This window comes from Salvelinus namaycush, chromosome 4 (genome assembly GCF_016432855.1).
Source record: "Salvelinus namaycush isolate Seneca chromosome 4, SaNama_1.0, whole genome shotgun sequence".
NCBI lineage: Eukaryota > Metazoa > Chordata > Actinopteri > Salmoniformes > Salmonidae > Salvelinus > Salvelinus namaycush.
The window spans coordinates 915,734-939,956 of NC_052310.1; the positions used below are offsets into that span (position 1 = coordinate 915,734).

General features: G+C 43.6%; 1 protein-coding gene across 1 annotated transcript in view; it reads left to right on the plus strand.

Annotated features, from left to right (window-relative positions):
- Nucleotides 1–24,223, plus strand: part of LOC120045310 (serine palmitoyltransferase 3-like) — a 147,433-nt gene that overhangs the window by 91,660 nt on the left and 31,550 nt on the right. Inside the window, exon 9 of the mRNA XM_038990190.1 lies at nt 10,445–10,462. Within this exon, the coding sequence (XP_038846118.1) occupies nt 10,445–10,462 (18 nt within the window). The remainder of the gene's footprint in view (nt 1–10,444; nt 10,463–24,223) is intronic.

Consider the following 24,223-nt stretch of genomic DNA (forward strand, 5'->3'; position numbering starts at 1 on the left):
ACTGGTAACAGAGAGACAAGAAACACAGGATAAATACACTGGTACAAAGAGACAGGAAACACAGGGATAAATACACTGGTACAGAGAGACAGGAACAGAGGGATAAATACACTGGTACAGAGAGACAGGAAACACAGGGATAAATACACTGGCCAGAGAGACAGGAAACACAGGGAAAATACACTGGTACAGGAGACAGGAAACAGAGGATAAATACACTGGCACAGAGAGACAGGAACAGAGGGATAAATACACTGGTACAGAGAGACAGAAACACAGGATAAATACTGGTACAGAGAGACAGGAAACACAGGGATAAATACCTGTACAGAGAGACAGGAAACAAGGGATAAATACACTGGTCAGAGAGACAGGAAACACAGGGATAAATACACTGGTACGAGAGCAGGAAACACAGGGATAATACACTGTACAGAGAGACAGGAAACAGAGGGATAAATACACTGGTACAGAGAGACAGGAACACAGGGATAAATACACTGGTACAGAGAGACAGGAAACACAGGGAATAAATACACTGGTACAGAGAGACAGGAAACCAGGGATAAATACACTGGTACAGAGAGACAGGAAACACAGGGATAAATACACTGGTACAGAGAGACAGGAAACACAGGGATAAATACACTGGTACAGAGAGACAGGAAACACAGGGGATAAATACACTGGTACAGAGAGACAGGAAACCAGGGATAAATACACTGTTACAGAGAGACAGGAAACACAGGGATAAATACACTGGTACAGAGAGACAGGAAAACAAGGGATAAATACCTGGTACAGAGAGACAGGAAACACAGGGATAAATACACTGGTACAGAGAAGACAGGAAACACAGGGATAAATACACTGTTACAGAGAGACAGGAACACAGGGATAAATACACTGGTACAGAGAGACAGGAAACACAGGGATAAATACACTGGTACAGAGAGACAAGAAAGCAACACAGGGATAAATGACACTGGTACAGAGAGACAGGAAACAGAGGGATAAATACACTGGTACAGAGAGACAGGAAACACAGGGATAAATAGCACTGTGCCAGAGAGACAGGAAACACAGGGAAAAATACACTGGTACAGAGAGACAGGAAACAGAGGATAAATACACTGGCCACAGAGAGACAGGGAAACAGAGGGATAAATACACTGGTACAGAGAAGGAAAGGAGACAGAGAGACAGGAAACAGAGGGATAAATACACTGGTACAGAGAGACAGGAAACACAGGGATAAATACACTGGTACAGAGAGACAGGAAACACAGGGATAAATACACTGGTACAGAGAGACAGGAAACACAGGGATAAATACACTGGTACAGAGAGACAGGAAACAGAGGGATAAATACACTGGTACAGAGAGACAGGAAACACAGGGATAAATACACTGGTACAGAGAGACAGGAAACACAGGGATAAATGCACTGGTACAGAGAGACAGGAAACACAGGGATAAATACACTGGTACAGAGAGACAGGAAACACAGGGATAAATACACTGGTACAGAGAGACAGGAAACACAGGGATAAATACACTGGTACAAAGAGACAGGAAACACAGGGATAAATACACTGGTACAGAGAGACAGGAAACAGAGGGATAAATACACTGGTACAGAGAGACAGGAAACACAGGGATAAATACACTGGTACAGAGAGACAGGAAACACAGGGAAAAATACACTGGTACAGAGAGACAAGAAACACAGGGATAAATACACTGGTACAGAGAGACAGGAAACAGGGATAAATACACTGGCACAGAGAGACAGGAAACACAGGGATAAATACCCTGGTACAGAGAGACAGGAAACACAGGGATAAATACACTGGTACAGAGAGACAGGAAACACAGGGATAAATACACTGGCACAGAGAGACAGGAAACACAGGGATAAATACACTGGTACAGAGAGACAGGAAACACAGGGATAAATACACTGGTACAGAGAGACAGGAAACACAGGGATAAATACACTGGTACAGAGAGACAGGAAACACAGGGATAAATACCCTGGGGAAAACAAGCGACACCTGGAGGGGGTGGAGACAATAACGAGGACAGGTGAAACAGATCAGGGTGTGACAAAAAGTACTTTCACTTAGATTGTAATTTTCTCAAGTAAAATGTGCCCTTTTAAGAAACTACTCAAGTAAGTGGAAAAAAGTACTAGTTACAAATGCACACATTTTGGTAAACTGTGACAGCAATTGATTTGCAATTGATTTATTATTTAAGCCTGCCAGGACCATCTTGCAGACGTCCTCCAACACAGATCGTCTCCAATGAAGTCTAACATCAAACAACGTCCTTAGACTTTACAGTTTCAATTCCGGTCTTATTTAAAGTTGACTTAATATCTGTCAATATGCTCAATTTCATAAAATGTTACAATTTCAATAGCATTATTTTTTGAAAATGTATTTCATAATATACTTTCAAGTACATGTGATGGTGACTGCGTGTTAAAAGGATTTACAACAAGTGTGATGTTACATTTTTTACAGTTAGCTAGCTAGCCATTTATTTGCTTTGCACTCACCCTCAAAACCAAATTTCAACAGCAGAATTATGAGACATTTTTTATTTTTCTCCAGAAATATATAATATTACAAAGGCAGAAATTAATAAAGTGCAACTTAATCCTAATGGTATCTGGCTAACAACCCACAAACGGGAGCTTCATGAAATGGGTTTCCATAGCCAAGCAGCCTAAGATGTGAGCGAAGCCAAGCGTCGGCTGGAGTGGTGTAAAGCTTGCCGTCATTCGACTCTGGAGCAGTGGAAACGTGTTCTCTGGAGTGAAGAATCACGCTTCACCATCTGGCAGTCCGACGGATGGATCTGAGCTTGAGGGATGCCAGGGGAACGCTACCTGCCCCAATGCATAGTGCCAACTGTAAAGTTTGGTGGTGGTGGAATAAAGGTCTGGGACTGTTTTTCTTGGTTCGGGCCCCTTAGTTCCAGTGAAGGGAAATCTTAATGCTACAGAATACAATGACATTCTAGACGATTCTCTGCTTCCAACTTTGTGGCAACCGTTTGGGTTAGGCCCTTTCCTGTTTCAGCACGACACCACGGGTCTGTGCCCCCGTGCACAAACCTAGGTACATATAGATATTTCATTTCAGAGACTGGTGTGGAAGAACTTGACTGGCCTGCACAGAGCCCTGACCTCAACCCTATCGAACACCTTTTGGGATGAATTGGAACCCCGACTGCGAGCCAAGCCCAATCGCCCAACACTAATGCTCTTCTGGCTGAATGGAAGCAAGTCTCCGCAGCAATGTTCCAACATCTAGTGGAAATCCTTTTTTGGAGGCTGTTATAGCAACAAAGGAATGAGATGTTCGACGAGCAGGTGTCCACATACTTTAAAAAAAGGGGGGGGGGGGGCAGGACATTTTCTGCCGACAGCGACAGTAGAATAATATCTATGAAACTGAAGTGATTTGGTAAAATGTAAAGGAGTAGAAACTAAATTATTCCCTCAGAAATGACTTGAGTAAGTGGACAAGTACAGCTCAAAACAGGCACTGAGGTAACTAGAAAATTAGAAATTCCTCCAAAAATGTCAAAAGGAAGTGGGAAAGACTTGAACCATGCCATCTCTGGCATGTATGTCAGAGGCTGTCACCACTAGACCACACAGCCACTCAGGTAGACAATCATTCATTTAGCCTATTGTTTGCCTTGAATATATAATAAAACAATTGATCCCCCTCCAAAAAAAAGATTTTCCGTGAAGAAAAGTACACCTACCCCCTACAAATATGTCCACATAAGAATTCACGCAAGACGTGATGTAGCCTGCATGTAGCCTACATAGCCCAATGGACCTGAAGTCTAATTATTGTATAGCCGACAAACACCTCTTCCAACTGCCCCCTTCTGGCGAGTCAAAAATATTTAATATTCATTCAAATCCTCCTGCTTCAGGATTATTTTAGTCCTGTGACAAAAGGAGTCAAATTAAGATCCGACATCTGTATGTGGTGATGAGAGTCAAAGGGGCAAGTAGATATGGTTCCACTGTAACCAGATGCAAATGTTTTATGTCAATCAAGAGATTTAGATACACTCATTGTGAAGAAGGTGGATATTGTAGCCTTTATAGCCTCGGTTATCAATTGTACAAGTGTCCAAGAAGTCCTAGAAGCTGGACATAATTTTATTTGCAGCCAACAGTTTTTTGGGAGCTTCAAGACTTCATAGCATGACTACTGTCCCAATATCCTGCCCTCACAGGATGCTTCTGAGCCTGCGAAGGGACTAGAGATCATCACAGGTCCAAAAAGTTCTGAAATGGACTTGAGTTTTCCCACATGGACCCGATATGCATTTTTTTTTTTTTATGTAGAGACCGGTTCCGAACGAACTCGAAGACAACTAGACCCGTTCCATATAGACCTGGTCAATCCGTGTGAGGGAAGCAGCAGAAAAATCATTTTTTTTAACTACTTTATTAACTGGATCTTAACTGGATCTTGGTGAAGTCCTTTTTATTTTATTTTATGTTTTTACCCACAGTGGATTTCTGTTTTCTCATTGAAAAGTGTTTTGTTGTTTGTGATTATTTTTTAAAATTAAAATGTATTAAAAAAAAAAGGTTGATACCGATACTGTTAAAGTGTTTCACATTCAACATGTCAACATAAAAAACACACTGTTACATCTGAGATATCTTGTTACAGGAGCCTGGTAACAATTAGACTGAGATATCTTGTTACAGGAGCCTGGGAACAATTAGACTGAGATATCTTGTTACAGGAGCCTGGTAACAATTAGACTGAGATATCTAGTTACAGGAGCCTGGGAACAATTAGACTGAGATATCTTGTTACAGGAGCCTGGTAACAATTAGACTGAGATATCTTGTTACAGGAGCATGATAACAATTAGACTGAGATATCTTGTTACAGGAGCCTGGGAACAATTAGACTGAGATATCTTGTTACAGGAGCCTGGGAACAATTAGACTGAGATATCTTGTTACAGGAGCCTGGTAACAATTAGACTGAGATATCTTGTTACAGGAGCATGATAACAATTAGACTGAGATATCTTGTTACAGGAGCCTGGGAACAATTAGACTGAGATATCTTGTTACAGGAGCCTGGGAACAATTAGACTGAGATATCTTTTTACAGGAGCCTGGGAACAATTAGACTGCGATATCTTGTTACAGGAGCCTGGGAACAATTAGACTGAGATATCTTGTTACAGGAGCCTGGGAACAATTAGACTGAGATATCTTGTTACAGGAGCCTGGGAACAATTAGACTGAGATATCTTGTTACAGGAGCCTGGTAACAATTAGACTGAGATATCTTGTTACAGGAGCCTGGTAACAATTATACTGAGATATCTTGTTACAGGAGCCTGGTAACAGTTAGACTGAGATATCTTGTTACAGGAGCCTGGTAACAGTTAGACTGAGATATCTTGTTACAGGAGCCTGGTAACAATTAGACTTAACACTTTTTTTGGTTACTACAGGATTCGATATGTGTTATTTAATATTTTTTATGTCTTCACTATTATTCTACAATGTAGAAAATAGTAAAAAATAAAGAAAAACCCTTGAATGAACAGGTGTGTCCAAACATTTGATTGGTACTGTACATCTGAGGACTTTTTTTAACGGGTGAAGAGCAGGACCATCTTTCATGTGCCACATGGGTCTGCGTCCCAAATGGCGCCCTATATTCCATACATAGTGCACTACTTTTGACCATGGCCAATACAGTAGGGCTCTGGTCAAAAGTAGTGCGCTGTACACTTATTCAACACTTATTCCACATTCCACACTTGACTTATTCCACATTTTGTTGTGTTACAGACGGAATTCAAAATGGATGAAAAAAAAACATTCCCACCCATCTACCCCATAATAACAAAGTGAAAACTTTTTTCCCCCCATTTTTTGCAAATTTATTGAAATGAAATACAGAAATATCTAATTTACGTAAGTATTCACACCCCTGAGTCAATACATCTTAGAATCACCTTTGGCAGCGATAACAGCTGTGAGTCTTTCTGGGTAAGTCTTTAAGAGCTTTCCACACTTGGATTGTACAATATTTGCAGATGATTCTTTTTAACATTCTTCAAGCTCTGTCATTGTTAGACAGACATTTTCAAGCTGATTTAACTGTAACAGGGAGACTCGGGAACATTCAATGTCGTCTTGGTAAGCAACTCCAGTGTATATTTGGCCTTGTGTTTGAGGTTATTGTCCTGCTGAAAGGGGAATTTGTCTCCAAGTGTCTGTTGGAAAGCGGACTGAACCATGTTTCCCTCTAGGATTTTGCCTGTTCTGATGACAAGCATACCCATAACATGATGCAGCCACCACCATGCTTGAAAATATGAAGAGAATATGAAGAGTGTTGTGTTAGATTTGCCCCGAAACATAACGCTTTGTATTCAGGACATAAAGTTAATTTCTTTGGCAATTTCTTTGTCAGTTTTACTTGAATTATTTATTGCAAACAGGATGCATGTTCTGGAATATGCTTTACTCTGCACAGGTTTCCTTCTTTTCACTCTGTCATTTAGGTTAGTATTGTGGAGTAACTAGAAATTCGAAAAACATAAATCTGCTTAGACATTATGGGTATTTTAGGTAGGCTAGCGACACTATATTTAAGCTGTAACACAACACAATGTGGAAAAAGTCAACGGGTGTGAATACTTTCTGAAATCTATTTGGGAAAGAAACATGATTTATAGAAATGCCTGGGTATAAGTTGTAAACTCAGCCTAATATAAATCTAATATTACATGACCCTCCCCTAGTATTTCATTTGTAGATTGCAGCCCTGGTTGCATCCCAAATGGAATAGTCCCCTATATAGTGCACTACTTTTGGACAAAGGTAGTGCAAAAGTAGTGCACTATGTAGGGAATTTGGTTTATATTTGGGAAACAGCCCTTATTTGCAATTTGCAGCCGTCCCATTCCTCTCCCCTGAGTGATGCTTTCCAGCCCTGGCTTATTCTATTTGATCTAGTTGATTTCATTTAAATAATGCCTTTCATTTCACTGGTTGTTTAGAAATCAAACCTGTTAACTAATTGAGATGTCCCCTCCTCCCTCTCTCATCCCTCTCTTCCCTCCCTCTCTCATCCCTCTCCTCCCTCCCGCTCTCATCCCTCTCTTCCCTCCCTCTCTCATCCCTCTCTTCCCTCCCTCTCTCATCCCTCTCTTCCCTCCCTCTCTCATCCCTCTCTCATCCCTCCCTCTCTCATCCCTCTCTCATCCCTCCCTCTCTCATCCCTCTCTTCCCTCCCTCTCTCATCCCTCTCTTCCCTCCCTCTCTCATCCCTCTCTTCCCTCCCTCTCTCATCCCTCTCTCATCCCTCCCTCTCTCATCCCTCTCTCATCCCTCCCTCTCTCATCCCTCTCTTCCCTCCCTCTTCCCTCCCTCTCTCATCCTTCTCTCCCCTCCCCAATGTTCTCTACCTAGCAAAATTAGAGTCCCCTCACCCCCTACACCACATTTAACCCCCCCAACACACACACACACACACACACACACACACACACACACACACACACACACACACACACACACTCACACACACACACACACACACACACACACACACACACACACACACACACACACACACACACACATCCCAAATGGCAGCCAATTCCCGTATGGACCCTGGTCAAAAGTAGTGCACTATATAAGGAACAGGGTGCCATTTTGGATGCAGACAGAGCGTTCCGAATGTGAAATAAATTCGCACATCAAACAGGAGATAAACCTGTTCTCCTGGGATGTTTCTTGTTATTATTATTAAAGTAACCACGTTTATTTATTCTGTTGTTTGTTTATTCGTTGTTTTTGCTCATTATGATGATTTGATTTCCAAATGGAGAGTGTCAGAACTGGTTATGGTAATCAGGACAGCGATGGTAGAGATGGTAGAGATGGTATGGAGGGGAATCATCTGGGGGTTTGAATTGGGAAGATCTGAGGGGGGGATGTGTCTTTGTCTACGTGTGTCGGTGTATCTCTCTCTCGCTCTCTCTGTCTCTCTCTCTCGCTCTCTCTCTTTCTCGCTCGCTCTCTCTCTCTCTCTCTCTCTGTGTCAGTGTAGCTCTCCCTCTCTCTCTCTCTGTCTCTCTCTCTGTCTCTCTCTCTGTCTCTCTCTCTGTCTCTCTCTCTCTGTCTCTCTCTGTCTCTCTGTCTCTCTCTCTCTGTCTCTCTCTCTCTGTCTCTCTCTGTCTCTCTCTCTGTCTCTGTCTCTCTCTCTGTCTCTCTGTCTCTATCTCTCTCTCGCTCTGTCTCTGTGTCTCTGTGTGTGTGTGTGTGTCAGTGTATCTCTGTGTGTGTGTGTGGGTGTGTGTGTGGGTAGTACTAGTAGATAAACCACTGTTAGCTACAATATATAGTAATTAATGAGAGGTGGAAAGAGTTCTAGTAGAAGTACTGTTACTTTAATGACATTTTACTAAAATAGAAGTAAAACTACTGGTTTGAAATACTAAAGTTAAAAAGTAGCTCATTTAAAAAGTTACTCAAAGTAAAAGTAATTGAGTTACTTTTAAAATTAAAACAGTAACCTTGATAATGTTACCTTAACGTTGTTACACATTATATTTTCCAATAAATGGGAAAAGGAAGAGGGAATATAACAAGACACACAAATAACAAGACACACAAAAATGAAGGATTTGCCAAAAATATACTGTTAATATATAAACATAAATTTAACATTCAAAGCAATTAAAATATATTGATAAACTAAAAGCAATAAAAACTAAAGTGCATAAACAATAATTACCCCAATTACTCCCTCTATCCCTCACTCTATCCCTCACTCTTTCCCTTACTCCCTCTATCCCTCACTTACTCTATCCCTCACTCAATATATCCCCCACTCACTCCCTTCCCTCACTCCCTCACTCCCTCTATCCCTCACCCCCTCTAATCCCCCACTCTTTCCCTTACTCCCTCTATCCCTCACTCCCTCTAACCCTCACTCCCTCTAATCCCCCACTCTTTCCCTTACTCCCTCTATCCCTCACTCCCTCTATCCCTCACTCCCTCTAATCCCCCACTTACTCCCTCTTTCCCTCACTCCCTTTATCCCTCACTCACTCTATCCCTCACACACTATATCCCTCACTCCCTCTAACCCTCACTCCCTCTAACCCTCACTCCTCTTTTCCCTCACTCACTCTTTCCCTCACTCCCTCTATCACTCACTCCCTTTTCCCTCACTCCCTCTATCCCTCACTCACTCTTTCCCTCACTCACTCCTTCCTCACTCCCTCTATCCCTCACTCAATATATCCCTCACTCTCTCAATCCCTCACTCCCTTTATCCCTCACTCACTCTAATCCCCCACTCACTCCCTCTAATCGCCCACTCACTCCCTCTAATCCCTCACTCACTCTATCCCGCACTCCTTCTTTCCCTCTCTCCCTATATCCCCCACTCCCTTTTTCCCTCACTCCCTCTATTCCTCACTCCCTTTTTCCCTCACTCCCTCTATCCGTCATTCCCTCTTTCCCTCACTTACTCTATCCCTCACTCCCTCTTTCCCTCACTCCCCTTTATCCCTCGTTCCCTCTTTCCCTCACTCCCCTTTATCCCTCGTTCCCTCAATCTATTCCTCACTCACTCTATCCCTCAAACCCTCACTCCCTTTTCCCCTCACTGACTCTATCCCGCATTCCCTCTTTCCCTCACTTACTCTATCCCTCACTCCCTCTTTCCCTCACTCCCCTTTATCCCTCGTTCCCTCAATCTATTCCTCACTCACTCTATCCCTCAAACCCTCACTCCCTTTTCCCCTCACTGACTCTATCCCGCACTCCCTCTATCCCTCACTCCCTCTATCCCTCACTCCCTCTATCCCTCAATCTCTCACTCCCTCTTTCCCTCACTCACTCTTTCCCTCACTCACTCTATCTATCACTCCCTCTTTCCCTAACTCCCTCTATCCCTCACTTACTCTCTCTCACTCCCTCTTTCCCTCACTCCTTCACTCACTCCCTCTATCCCCCACTCCCTCTTTCCCTCACTCACTCTTCCCTCACTCCCTCTATCCCTCACTTACTCTATCCCTCACTCCCTTTTTCCCTCACTCCTTCACTCACTCCCTCTTTCCCTAAGTCTCTCACTCCCTCACTCCCTCTTGCCCTCATTCCTTCACTCACTCCCTCTATCCCTCACTCCCTCTTTCCCTAACTCCCTCTATCCCTGACTCACTCTATCCCTCACTTCTTCACTCTATCCCTCACTCACTATACCTAAATTTGTTGATGTCAAATTAGCTCAGGAGACCCCCCCAAAAATCATGGAAATGCTAAATGAATTAGCAACCCTCCCTGAAATAGAGAAGGGGCTGTAGATGTTACATTAGATAGATCATCTATATAGGGTCCACGTACAGACTATATTAGGTTATATAGTATTTCTGTTCTAGAGCCTTCACTTCTCTCAGAACTTGCTGTTTCAGTTTCAGCAGGTGCTGATTTTCAAAGTGAATCAAGTTTATCCTGGCTCGCTTTGCAGTGAAGAGACCGTTTAGCGAAAACACACCTGTTGCGTGCTTTGCATGTCGTTTTGGCATTAATACGTGTCACATATCAGTTTGCAAACAATGTAAATAAAATAATTGTGAGTTAGTAAAGCCGCATACAAACTTTTATTGTTTTCTTGAGTAAAGCAGCTCCAAAATGCAGGTGTTTCAGCCTAACTCAGTGCTTTCTGTGGTGGTGGGGCAGCCAGCGGAAAATACGGAGCGTTGGGGTTGGTTGTCTTCTCTAGTTGCGCCGTGATTGGCTCAGTGTTCTGTCACTCAGTGGGACACTACGTCACCGCAAAATCTACAGGAGAGCTAGAAAGTTCAAGCTCCCTTGGGTGCTGCCATGGAGTTACATTAGAAGTGCCCATCCAAGAAGGCTCAAAGTCATTGGCCACAGATAAAATGACATCAAATCATGTTATATCTACCGTAGCTTCGATTGGACTACTTTCCAAATCTTAGCTACTGTAGCAAGCTAGACAAGTATTCATCATCATGAATCAGGTTGACAATCTACTGGCAAATCTATTTCAATCAAACCTTGTCATACGAAGATAAATTATATATAAAACCTATCGGTGCTTATTGGCCATTGAACATAAACATTACATACAAGTTGGAAATCGCAAATTCAACAATGAGTGGTTTGGAAGGAATCAGTGGCTAACTGCAAGCATTGTAAAGCAATCACTAACCTGCTATTCAGTGGAGAGGGTGTGTGGTCCAAGTCTGGGTTTAAGGGTCTCTTTTCCAAGCTTAAAAGGATAAACATTCAACACCATGGGCCAGAAAAGGTTGAATACATTGGCCATATTGTCAATCCAGCATGACTTCTGCCGCGGTCAAAACAACTGGAAACTCGGAACTGAGAAATCTCAGATTTCAATGAGTTCAAGAAAACTGGGTGGAAAAAAAAAAAAAAAGAATAGCTCCAACTGGGAAAATATGTTCTGAACGGTCATCCAACTCGGAATTCCAAGTCGGGAACTCAAGCCTCTTTCTAGAGCCCCGACCTGAAGATCCCTGACGTCAGGATTCATCCTTGCTTTCTTTCGAGTTCCCAGTTGTCTTGAAAGCACCATAAACCCCAGAGAATGCCAGACTTTGATGACAAAATTTGCCCACAAGAAGGACCACAGTACCACCTTCCTGTTCAAGTGGTGAGTCCAAAAATGTATTGAATTCTGCTGCACAAATGATGTAATATGCCAGGGAGATATGTATACGATAGCTAAGAAAGTAATACTAAGTGTATGTTGTCTAGTAAGCTGTTAGTAGACCATGTGTCTCACCCTAAAAATGTGGTCCCTTTCCCCTTCATAATTTAGCCTACTGTTCTAACTTGGTGGTGCACATGTAGATTATAGCCTGTTTTAGAGAAATGTCATCATCAAATATTGTAAGAGCTTTCATTGTCTGCTTGTATGCCCCCTTTATTTATCCTATGGTTCTGACTTGGTGTACAGGGAGAATAAGAACGGCCAATGTCCTATTACTGTACATTTAAAAAGTGCTGAACAAATAAGTATATTGACTACGTCCGTCCTAACTCGCTCATTAATGTCTTATCGAAATTACGGAATGCCTCTGATCCGCTTGTTGTTCCCTTATGCCATAGTTTGTACATCTCAAGTGTCAGTAGAAACCACATTTGTTAAAGCATGTCAGCCATATTAGCTATGTTTTTTTAAGGCTGAATGAACTGTTTCGCTGCCAGACAAGGCTCCGCTGATAGCCAGGTGTAGCAGTGGTAAGGTGTCGGGACTGCTGATGGGACTCTGCTGTTCGGACAGATTTACGTAGGCCCTAACAGTTTGTGGGCACCGTTTGTCACCGTTACAGTGCAATGAATGTATTGCTTAGTGTTGTGTTGTGTAGTGGCTTTGCTGGCATGCAATCCCCAGAGTTTGTTCCACTAAGATGTACACACTAAAATCGCCACTGATTACATCATCCCTGACACAGACTTTTCCCATAGTGACTTTGTCAGATGTTATCTACTGTTGAGTCCAAGTCTAGCCGTACCTATTGTGTAGACTCACACAGTTAGTATATGCTAAACGTATGAATTTAATCCAACCCATCTATCTATTAGTGTAATGAGAGACACTGATTTTGAACGAACAGGTCAGTCATGAAGGCTACTGAATGATAGGACGCCTTCAACTCTCATTAACGTGTCAATGAACGCCATCGTAAAGGTGTTATGTCGTAAAGGTGTTATGTCGTAAAGGTGTTATGTCGTAAAGGTGTTATGTCGTAAAGGTGTTATGTCGTAAAGGTGTTATGAATGTTTATGTACATTTTAGGCTCCCGTTAAATCATTTTTTTTTTATCCAGCAATCATACATTTCACATGTGAATATTTGGTTATTCTACTCTTTCATACATATCTGAGTGATCTAACCTAATATAGGGGCGGCAGGGTAGCCTAGTGGTTAGAGCGTTGGACTAGTAATTGAAAGGTTGCAAGTTCAAATCCCCGAGCTGACAAGGTACAAATCTGTCGTTCTGCCCCTGAATGGCACTTGTTCCTAGGCCGTCATTGAACATAAGAATTTGTTTCTTAATTGACCTGCCTAGTAAAATAAATATAGCTAGCTAGAAGAAGAGTACAATTTTACAATCACCTTTCATATCACCATCCAAAAGAAGAGTTTATTTCATTACTTAGGCCCAGCATCAGCTTGTTCAACATTGGTTGATTGTAAGTAATTATTAAGTAATTATCTAAGCCTGGCTATTAGATGAATGTTCTTATCATTTACACAAACAAAGTAGTACACTTCACTTGACACCCATCGTCATAACACACGTTACGACACAGTCATAAGTATGTCATAACAGGTGATATTCACTACATGACCAAAAGTATGTGGACACATGCTCGTCAAACATCTCATTCCAAAATCATGGGCAATAATATGGAGTTGATCCCCCCCTTTGCTGCTATATCAGCCTCCACTCTTCTGGGAAGGCTTTCCACTAGATGTTGGAACATTGCTGCGATAACAGCCTCCACTCTTCTGGGAAGGCTTTCCACTAGATGTTGGAACATTGCTGTTATAACAGCCTCCACTCTTCTGGGAAGGCTTTCCACTAGATGTTGGAACATTGCTGCTTCCATTCAGCCACAAGATCATTAGTGAGGCTCACAGTCGGTGTTCCAATTCATACTAAAGGTGTTCGATGGGGTTGAGGTCAGGGCTCTGTGCAGGCCAGTCAAGTTCTTCCACACAGATCTCGACAAACCATTTCTGTATGGACCTCACTTTGTGCAGGGGGGGCATTGTCATGCTGAAACAGGAAAGGGCCTTCCCCAAACTGTTGCCACAAAGTTGGAAGCACAGAATCGTCTAGAATGTCATTGTATGCTGTAGCGTTAAGATTTCCCTTCACTGGAACTAAGGGGCCTAGCCCGAACCATGAAAAACAGTCCCAGCCCATTATTCCTCCACCAATCTTTACAGTTGGCACTATTCATTGGGGCAGGTAGCGTTCCCCTAGCATCTGCCAGATTCGTCCGTGTCCCGACTAACAGTTCTTGTGCTGTCATTGCTTTCAGAGGCGGTAGTGAGTGTTGCAACCGAGGACAGTTGAATTTTACGCGCTTCAACACTGTAGTGTTGTCACGATATCAGAATCATGACTGCGATACCGATTCGAACTTTAGTATCACGATACCACGGCAATAAAAACAAAGGCGTATTAGCCAAAGTCACAGAATGGCACTTGATCCGGACAGATCTTTTGAGTTCAATATCACTACATTAGAATATATTTTAAATGTTTGCATTAAATGAAACAATTACACAATCATACAATACAATGGACTTAGTTTTTTTTAATACCAATCTAAGTATATAACAACATAATGGAAATCAATTATTTGAACGATAAATCTCTAATTTATTGTTAAAGTCGGTAAATCAAGATGTAACCTAGGCCTATTCATAATACAAGTGAGGAGTGCTATTATCTATTGGTAAATCAAGATGTAACCTAGGCCTATTCATAATACAAGTGAGGAGTGCGTGCTATTATCTATTGGTAAATCAAGATGTAACCTAGGCCTATTCATAATACAAGTGAGGCGTGCTATTATCTATTGGTAAATCAAGATGTAACCTAGGCCTATTCATAATACAAGTGAGGAGTGCGTGCTATTATCTATTGGTAAATCAAGATGTAACCTAGGCCTATTCATAATACAAGTGAGGAGTGCTATTATCTATTGGTAAATCAAGATGTAACCTAGGCCTATTCATAATACAAGTGAGGAGTGCTATTATCTATTGGTAAATCAAGATGTAACCTAGGCCTATTCATAATACAAGTGAGGAGTGCTATTATCTATTGAGCTTGTTTTGGCTACAGATTACTTATTGGGACTTATTTTATTGTACTGATCAACAACATTTTGCATATAAGAAACAATATCTTCTTTTATAAAAGTTTTAATTAACAATAATACATCATGGGGAACACAAGTATACATAACGAATATACAGTAGCTTCAGGAAGTGCCCCTTGACTTATTCCACATTGTGTTACAGCCTGAAATCAAAATGGATGACATCCTTTTTTATCTCTCCAATCTACACACAGTACCCCATAACAAGGGAAAATAAGTGAAAAACATGTTTTAGATATTTTTGCAAATTTATTGACAATTGTCACGCCCTGGCCTTAGTATTCTTTGTTTTCTTTATTATTTTAGTTAGGTCAGGGTGTGACATGGGGAATGTTTGTGTTTTGTCGTTTTGGGTGGTTATATGGTAAAGGGGGTGTTGGGTGTAGTGTATGAGTTTGTGTTGAGTGAATGTTTCTAGGTATGTCTATGGTTGAGTTAATGTTTCTAGGTATGTCTATGTCTAAGTGTTTAGTGTCAGCACTTATGTTTGATTAGCTTCACGGTCGTCTGTTTTGTTGTTTTGTTTAGTTGTATAGTGTTCGTGTCGTTTTCGTCTTCTTTCTTTAATAAAGAAGATGTACTTTCCACACGCTGCATTTTGGTCCTCACTCTCTTCGCAAGACGATCTTGACAGAATTACCCACCAATGCGGGATCAAGCAGCTGTGATAAGCGGCAACAGGAGCAGCGCAAGGAGGAATGGCAATGGGAGCGTAATCTGGACTACACAACGTGGGAGGAGATCGACAGGTGGGCGATCGACCCAGGGCGAGTGCCGGAGCCCGCCTGGGATTCTCTGGCGCAGTGCGAGGAGGGATACCGGCGAATGGAGGCAGCACGACGACGCGGTAGGAAGCCTGTGAGTCAGCCCCAAAAATTTCTTGGGGGGGGACTTAGAGGTAGTGGGCCGAGGGCAGGTAGGAGACCTGCGCCCACTTCACAGGCTAACCGTGGAGAGCGGGAGTACGGGCGAACACCGTGTTACGCAGTAGAGCGAAAGGTGTCTCCTGTACGTGTTCATAGCCCGGTGCGGGTTATTCCACCTCCCCGCACTGGTAGGGCTAGATTGGGCATTGAGCCAGGTGCCATGATGCCGGCTCAACGCGTCTGGTCTCCAGTGCGTCTCCTCGGGCCGGCATACATGGCACCAGCCTTACGCATGGTGTCCCCGGTTCGCCTACATAGCCCGGTGCGGGTTATTCCACCTCCCCGCACTGGTCGGGAGACGGGGAGCATTCAACCAGGTAAGGTTGGGCAGGCTCGGTGTTCAAGGGAACCAGTACGCCTGCACGGTCCGGTATTTCCGGCGCCACCTCCCCGCCCCAGCCCAGTACCACCAGTGCCTACACCACGCACCAGGCTTCCAGTGTGTCTCCAGAGCCCTGTTCCTCCTCCACGCACTCGCCCTATGGTGCGTGTCTCCAGCCCGGTACCACCAATTCCGGCACCACGCACCAAGCCTCCTGTGTGTCTCCAGAGTCCTGTGCATCCTGTTGCTGCTCCCCGCACTAGCCCTGAGATGCGTGTCCCCAGCCCGGTACCACCAGTGCCGGCACCACGCACTAGGCCTAATGTGCGTCCCCAGGGTCCAGTATGCCCTGTTCCTTCTCCCCGCACTAGCCTGAAGGTGCGTGTCCTTAGCCCGGTGCCTCCAGTTCCGGCACCACGCACCAGGCCTACAGTGCGCCTCATCCGGCCAGAGCCATCCGTCTGCCCAGTGCCATCTGAGCCATCCGTCTCCCCAGCGCCATCTGAGCCATCCGTCTCCCCAGCGCCATCTGAGCCATCCGTCTCCCCAGCGCCATCTGAGCCATCCGTCTCCCCAGCGCCATCTGAGCCATCCGTCTCCCCAGCGCCATCTGAGCCATCCGTCTCCCCAGCGCCATCTGAGCCATCCGTCTGCCCAGCGCCGTCTGAGCCATCCGTCTGTCCCGAGCCATTAGAGCCGCCCGTCTGTCCCGAGCCGTCAGAGCCGTTAGTCAGTCAGGAGCCGCTAGAGCCATTCGTCAGTCAGGATCTGCCAGAGCCGCCAACCAGACAGGATCTGCCAGAGCCGCCAACCAGACAGGATCTGCCAGAGCCGCCAACCAGACAGGATCTGCCAGAGCCGCCAACCAGACAGGATCTGCCAGAGCCGCCAACCAGACAGGATCTGCCAGAGCCGCCAGCCAGCCATGAGCAGCCAGATCCGTCAGCCAGCCATGAGCAGCCAGATCCGTCAGCCAGCCATGAGCAGCCAGATCCGTCAGCCAGCCATGAGCAGCCAGATCCGTCAGCCAGCCATGAGCAGCCAGATCCGTCAGCCAGCCATGAGCAGCCAGATCCGTCAGCCAGCCGTGAGCAGCCAGATCCGTCAGCCAGCCATGAGCAGCCAGATCCGTCAGCCTGCCATGAGCAGCCAGATCCGTCAGCCAGCCATGAGCAGCCAGATCCGTCAGCCAGCCATGAGCAGCCAGATCCGTCAGCCAGCCATGAGCAGCCAGATCCGTCAGCCAGCCATGAGCCGTCCAGCCAGGATCCACCAGAGCCGTCCAGCCAGGATCCGCCAGAGCCGTCATCCAGCCAGGATCCGTCCCTCAGTCCGGAGCTGCCGTCCCTCAGTCCGGAGTTGCCCCTTATCCTGGTGCTGCCCCTTATCCTGGTGCTGCCCCTTATCCTGGTGCTGCCCCTTAGTCCGGTGCTGCCCCTTAGTCCGGTGCTGCCCCTTAGTCCGGTGCTGCCCCTTAGTCCGGTGCTGCTCCTTAGTCCGGTGCTGCCCCTTAATCCAGTGGGGTTAATGTGGAGGGTGGCCATTTGGAGGAGGCTACGAAAGCTGGTAGTGACTATGGTGGGGTGGGGACCACGACCAGTGCCAGAGCCGCCACCGTGGACAGACGCCCACCCAGACCCTCCCTTAGACTTTATGCTGGTGCGCCCGGAGTTCGCACCTTAAGGGGGGGGTTATGTCACGCCCTGGCCTTAGTATTCTTTGTTTTCTTTATTATTTTAGTTAGGTCAGGGTGTGACATGGGGAATGTTTGTGTTTTGTCGTTTTGGGTGGTTATATGGTAAAGGGGGTGTTGGGTGTAGTGTATGAGTTTGTGTTGAGTGAATGTTTCTAGGTATGTCTATGGTTGAGTTAATGTTTCTAGGTATGTCTATGTCTAAGTGTTTAGTGTCAGCACTTATGTTTGATTAGCTTCACGGTCGTCTGTTTTGTTGTTTTGTTTAGTTGTATAGTGTTCGTGTCGTTTTCGTCTTCTTTCTTTAATAAAGAAGATGTACTTTCCACACGCTGCATTTTGGTCCTCACTCTCTTCGCAAGACGATCGTGACAACAATTAAATGCAGAAATCTCTCATTTACACTACTAAGTCAATACTTTGTAGAAGCTCCTTTGGCAACGATTACAGCTGTGAGTCTAAGAGCTTTCCACACTGGGATAGTGCAACATTTGCCCATTATTCTTAAAACAATTCTTTCATCTCTGTGAAATTGGTAGTTGATCATTATGAGACAACCATTTCAGGTCTTTTCGCAGAATGTTTTTTTATACATTTTTTTAAACTCATTTTTCTCAATTGGATATCACAAAATGGGGGAGAAAAATGGTTTAAAAGTCAAGTCATGAAATGGTTGTCTGAGGGTCAGGTCTACTGATGAGTCTCGTAGGGAAAGAGTTGAATACGCCTGTTGTAGAGTGATAAGAATTCCTTATTATTAAGTAAAAGACAATCTGCATTTACAAGTTTGCTCACCAATAGGATATTATTTCGGAACCAATATTTAAAAAAACAAAGATGTATTTTTGTACAATATGCTTCTTTTATAAATGTCTGCGCTGTCTCTTTAAGACCCAGGACTTCATTCACAATCACAGTCAGTTCAAGGTTCCAGCAAAGACATTCTTGACGAGGAGAAATGTTAGGCGAGGGATACAGCGTGTATTAATTAAATGTTTGGTGATAATCAGCTTTGAAATCAGCAATCTTTTTCTTTATGGGTATCACAAACAAGGTACCAGGTTATTGAATTGATTTTAGCTTCAGCTTCAAGCTAGCATGGAAAGTTTGCCAGTTAGCTACCAGTATCTTCTTGCATTGTAAAGTGCTCTAGCCTGTAATGGACATTGTTTGGCGAACAGTAATTAACAGTTTCAACATTTATACACGCAGTGTTGCATTAATGAACTGTGTTCACTTCTGTGCAGCATAAGTGGAGATGCAGCCCAGAGGGGAGATAACATGATACAGTCCAGACTAGAGTCAGTATGAGGGGAGAGATAACATGATACAGTCCAGACTCCCAGTGGTTCCTCAGGACAGACTAGAGTCAGTATGAGAGAGGAGATAACATGATACAGTCCAGACTCCCAGTGGTTCCTCAGGACAGACTAGAGTCACTATGAGAGGGGAGATAACATGATACAGTCCAGACTCCCAGTGGTTCCTCAGGACAGACTAGAGTCAGTATGAGAGAGGAGATAACATGATACAGTCCAGACTCCCAGTGGTTCCTCAGGACAGACTAGAGTCAGTATGAGAGAGGAGATAACATGATACAGTCCAGACTCCCAGTGGTTCCTCAGGACAGACTAGAGTCAGTATGAGAGAGGAGATAACATGATGCAGTCCAGACTCCCAGTGGTTCCTCAGGACAGACTAGAGTCAGTATGAGAGAGGAGATAACATGATACAGTCCAGACTCCCAGTGGTTCCTCAGGACAGACTAGAGTCAGTATGAGAGAGGAGATAACATGATACGGTCCAGACTCCCAGTGGTTCCTCAGGACAGACTCCCAGTGGTTCCTCAGGACAGACTAGAGTCAGTATGAGAGAGGAGATAACATGATACAGTCCAGACTCCCAGTGGTTCCTCAGTCCAGACTCCCAGTGGTTCTAATACCGAACTGTTCTAGTATTGAAAAAGTACAGAAGTTTCTGTATACCGTGCAACACTAGACAATTAGGATACTAGTATTACATAGCGACATTGTTGATCATTCTTATCTAGTTATCTTGCCACTGCATGTTTCCTGAAGTTCGAGTCAGAGTTTTTGTTGTAAGCCAGCGCCGCCATCCTGGGTAAAGCAGCTTATAATGCATGATTACTCTGTCGCCTTTCCTGTGCTTGAAGGAGAACGGGTCACTGAAATGTGGCCAGGGATTCTCCTCCTCGTCTTAGAAGAAGCAGACACCGGGTCTGTCTGGATTCCTGGTCTCCTGACTCCTCCGTCTCCATTGTCTTTCACACACACTGTTTTGATCAAAACCGTTTCTCTCCTTCATGACACATCTCTCTAATAGCCTAAACTCAAAGGACACATCTCTCTAATAGCCTAAACTCAAAGGACACATCTCTCTAATAGCCTAAACTCAAAGGACACATCTCTCTAATAGCCTAAACTCAAAGGACACATCTCTCTAATAGCCTAAACTCAAAGGACACATCTCTCTAATGACATAAACTCACCAAGGGACACATCTCTCTAATGACATAAACTCACCAAAGGACACATCTCTCGAATAGCCTAAACTCAAAGGACACGTCTCTCTAATGACATAAACTCACCAAGGGACACATCTCTCTAATGACCTAAACTCACCAAAGGTGAGAAATGTGACATTTATTTTAGATTGTATTGTTTTGAATTACAATTACCCAACCGAAGCCGGGCAGGTTGTCCTCTTTGATGCCTCGCTCAATTATAAAGTGACTATTTTGGCTTTTTATAGCTGGCGCTGTAGTCAAACTAAACAATAATAATTGTCATTATTCGCCTTTTTATATTTTTAGCTCATTTAAAACTTCTCCTTAATAGGGGGGCGCTGTTTTCACTTTGGAAAAAATCGTGCCCAAATTAAACGGCCTCGTACTCTGTTCTAGATCATACAATATGCATATTATTATTACTATTGGATAGAAAACACTCTGAAGTTTCTAAAACTGTTTGAATTATATCTGTGAGTAAAACAGAACTCATTTGGCAGCAAACTTCCATACAAGAAGTGAAAATTCTGAAAATGAGGCTCTGTGTCAGGGCCTGCCTATTCAACTGGCTTTTATTTATGGATCTGTATGCACTTCATACGCCTTCCACTAGATGTCAACAGGCAGTAGAAGGTTGAATGGGGTGTCTAGCTTGATGTGAGGCAAAATAAGAGCTTTTGGAGTGACAGGTCAGCTCTTTTGTCAGTTTTCAACTGCGCGCCGGGGAACCTCACATTGTCTTCTGAAAAGCGTTCGGTATACACTACGAATTGCTCCGGCTCTCATTTTATTGGATACATATGTTAATAACATCATAAAGATGGATTTTCAACCGAGTTTGACCAGTTTATTCTACGTTTATTGGGAATTTTGGAATTTTTCATTCCATGCGCCAAGAGATGAAGGACACGTGCACTCCACAATGCTAGCCAAAGTTGCTAATTCGACAGAAGAAATGGACATTCTAAAACCAAACAACGATTTATTCTGGACCTAGGACTCCTTGCACAACATTCTGATGGAAGATCAGCAAAAGTAAGACAAAATTTATGATGTTATTTCGTATTTCTGTGTAATATGTTGGCTCCAACACGGCGGAGAATAGGTGAGCGCTGTCTCACAATAATGCATGCTGTATGTTGTGGTAAAGTTATTTAAAAAAATCTAACACAGCAGTTGCATTAAGAACCAGTGTATCTTTCATTTGCCATACAACAAGTATTTTTATGTAAAGTTTATGATGAGTTCTTTGGTTAGATTAGGTGAGTGTCCAAAATATCTCCGGACATTCTGGTGAATTGTTGCTACGTATTCACAATGTATAACCACGATTTGCAGCTCTAAATATGCACATTTTCGAACAAAACATAAATGTATTGTATAACATGATGTTATAAGACTGTCATCTGATGAAGTTGTTCAAGGTTAGTGATTAATTGTATCTCTATTTGTGGGTTTTGTGAAAGCTACCTATGCGGTGGAAACATGGTGAAAACATGCCGTTGTGTGTTTGGCTATTGTGGTTAGCTAATATAAATACATATTGTGTTTTCGCTGTAAAACATTTTAAAAATCAGAAATGATGGCTGATTTCACAAGATGTTTATCTTTCATTTGCTGTATTGGACTTGTGATTTCATGAAATTATATTATATGAAAGCCCTGTGGCGCTAGGCTAGGCTATGCTAGTCAGCTTTTTTGGTGAGGAGGATCCCGGATCCGGGAGGGAGAAGCGGTAGAGGTTAAATTGAAAGACGTAGCTAAAGAGTTGAGGCTTTACCGTACATGCTAAATTACACCAAATCACCTACTTATGGAAACACAACATCGCTATCAGCAAAGATGATTGAACATATGGACAATCCTTCTTGCATACAGTCACTGCTCTGCCTGTCCCGTCCTTTCCACCCGCCCTCACTCTGCTTGCTTCGCCCGCCCCCTTCTGGTGAGTTTTTCCGCTTAACCTATAAGGGTAAAAAATGACCCGCCACTATGTTTAACAGTAGAGAAAACCCCCTAAATTATATTTTTTCTAATTGAAATGTGATGACTTTTCCTAGAGTGACCCCCAACATTAGAAAAAGTGAAACATCGCCTTTGTTCATATTTCCATGAAAGCTGTACACCACCAGGGTAGAAAGATTGTCTTATGGTCCTTTTTGACCCGGCAGTTATAAAATCCTTTACACACCACAAAAACCACACACACACACACACACACACACACACACACACACACACACACACACACACACACACACACACACACACACACACACACACACACACACACACACACACACACACACACACACACAAACACACACACACACACACACACACACACACACACACACACACACACACACACACACACACACACACACACACTGAGAAATGTAGCTTGTGTGCTACTGATTGAACTCAGCCAGCAGCTCCTGAAGAGGAAGATCACCATGGTTGACACAGTCAGAAAGATCAAGCCTGAGCTCCCCCCCTGCACTCCTCTCAACAAGGGGGAGAGAGGCCTTCTCATCAAAGTTTGCCTTCACCCCCACCACCACTCTAGTTTCTTACCTCCCAAAGAGGAACAAGAATGTGGTCCTCCTGAGCACACTGCACAAAACAGCTGAGATCAGTGATCGTGAGGACAGGAAACCAGCCGTCATCCTGTACTACAACCACAACAAAGGAGGCGTGGACAACCTGGACATGGTGATTGGAACATACAGCTGCAGGAGGATGACTGCCCGCTGGCCCCTGGTCATCTTCCATAACATTATTGATGTGTCCTCATACAATGTCTTTGTGATATGGAGCAAGATCAAACCTACCTGGATGACTGATAAGCGGAACAAGAGGAGGGTGTTCCTGAAGCATCTGGGAAAGGCACTTAACCCCACACATTCAAAGAAGGGTGCGCCTCCCCCGCACAGCAGCCTCTGCAGCGCTTGTGAAAGCTGTCCAGGGGGCTGAATCTTGTCCTGATCCACCTGAGGCTGCAGCTGGGGCATGCAAGAGGAGGAGATTCCAATTCTGCCCCCCAAAGATGGACTGAAAAACAAATACTATGTGCTGCATATGTGAGAAATACATCTGCAAAGTCCATGCACACACAACCTGCATACTGTCCTACATGTACTAATTAGAGTTGATTGAGTAATGGTCTTCACATTTTTGTTTTGTATCTATTATATTATTTTATTCTTATTTATTGTTGTTGTTTATACACCTTGTGGGTGGGGGCAATGTTAAAAAAAATGGGAGAAGACTAGTATTTTGTAGTTGAATTCCTCATTGTACAGTATATAAGAAGGGGAGTAGACAGAATGTTAAGACCACACAATGGGAGTATACAGAATGTTAAGACTACTACACAAGGGGAGTATACAGAATGTTAAGACTACACAAGGGGAGTATACAGAATGTTAAGACTACTACACAAGGGGAGTATACAGAATGTTAAGACTACACAAGGGGAGTATACAGAATGTTAAGACTACACAAGGGGAGTATACAGAATGTTAAGACTACACAAGGGGAGTATACAGAATGTTAAGACTACACAAGGGGAGTATACAGAATGTTAAGACTACACAAGGGGAGTATACAGAATGTTAAGACTACACAAGGGGAGTATACAGAATGTTAAGACTACTACACAAGGGGAGTATACAGAATGTTAAGACTACTACACAAGGGGAGTATACAGAATGTTAAGACTACTACACAAGGGGAGTATACAGAATGTTAAGACTACTA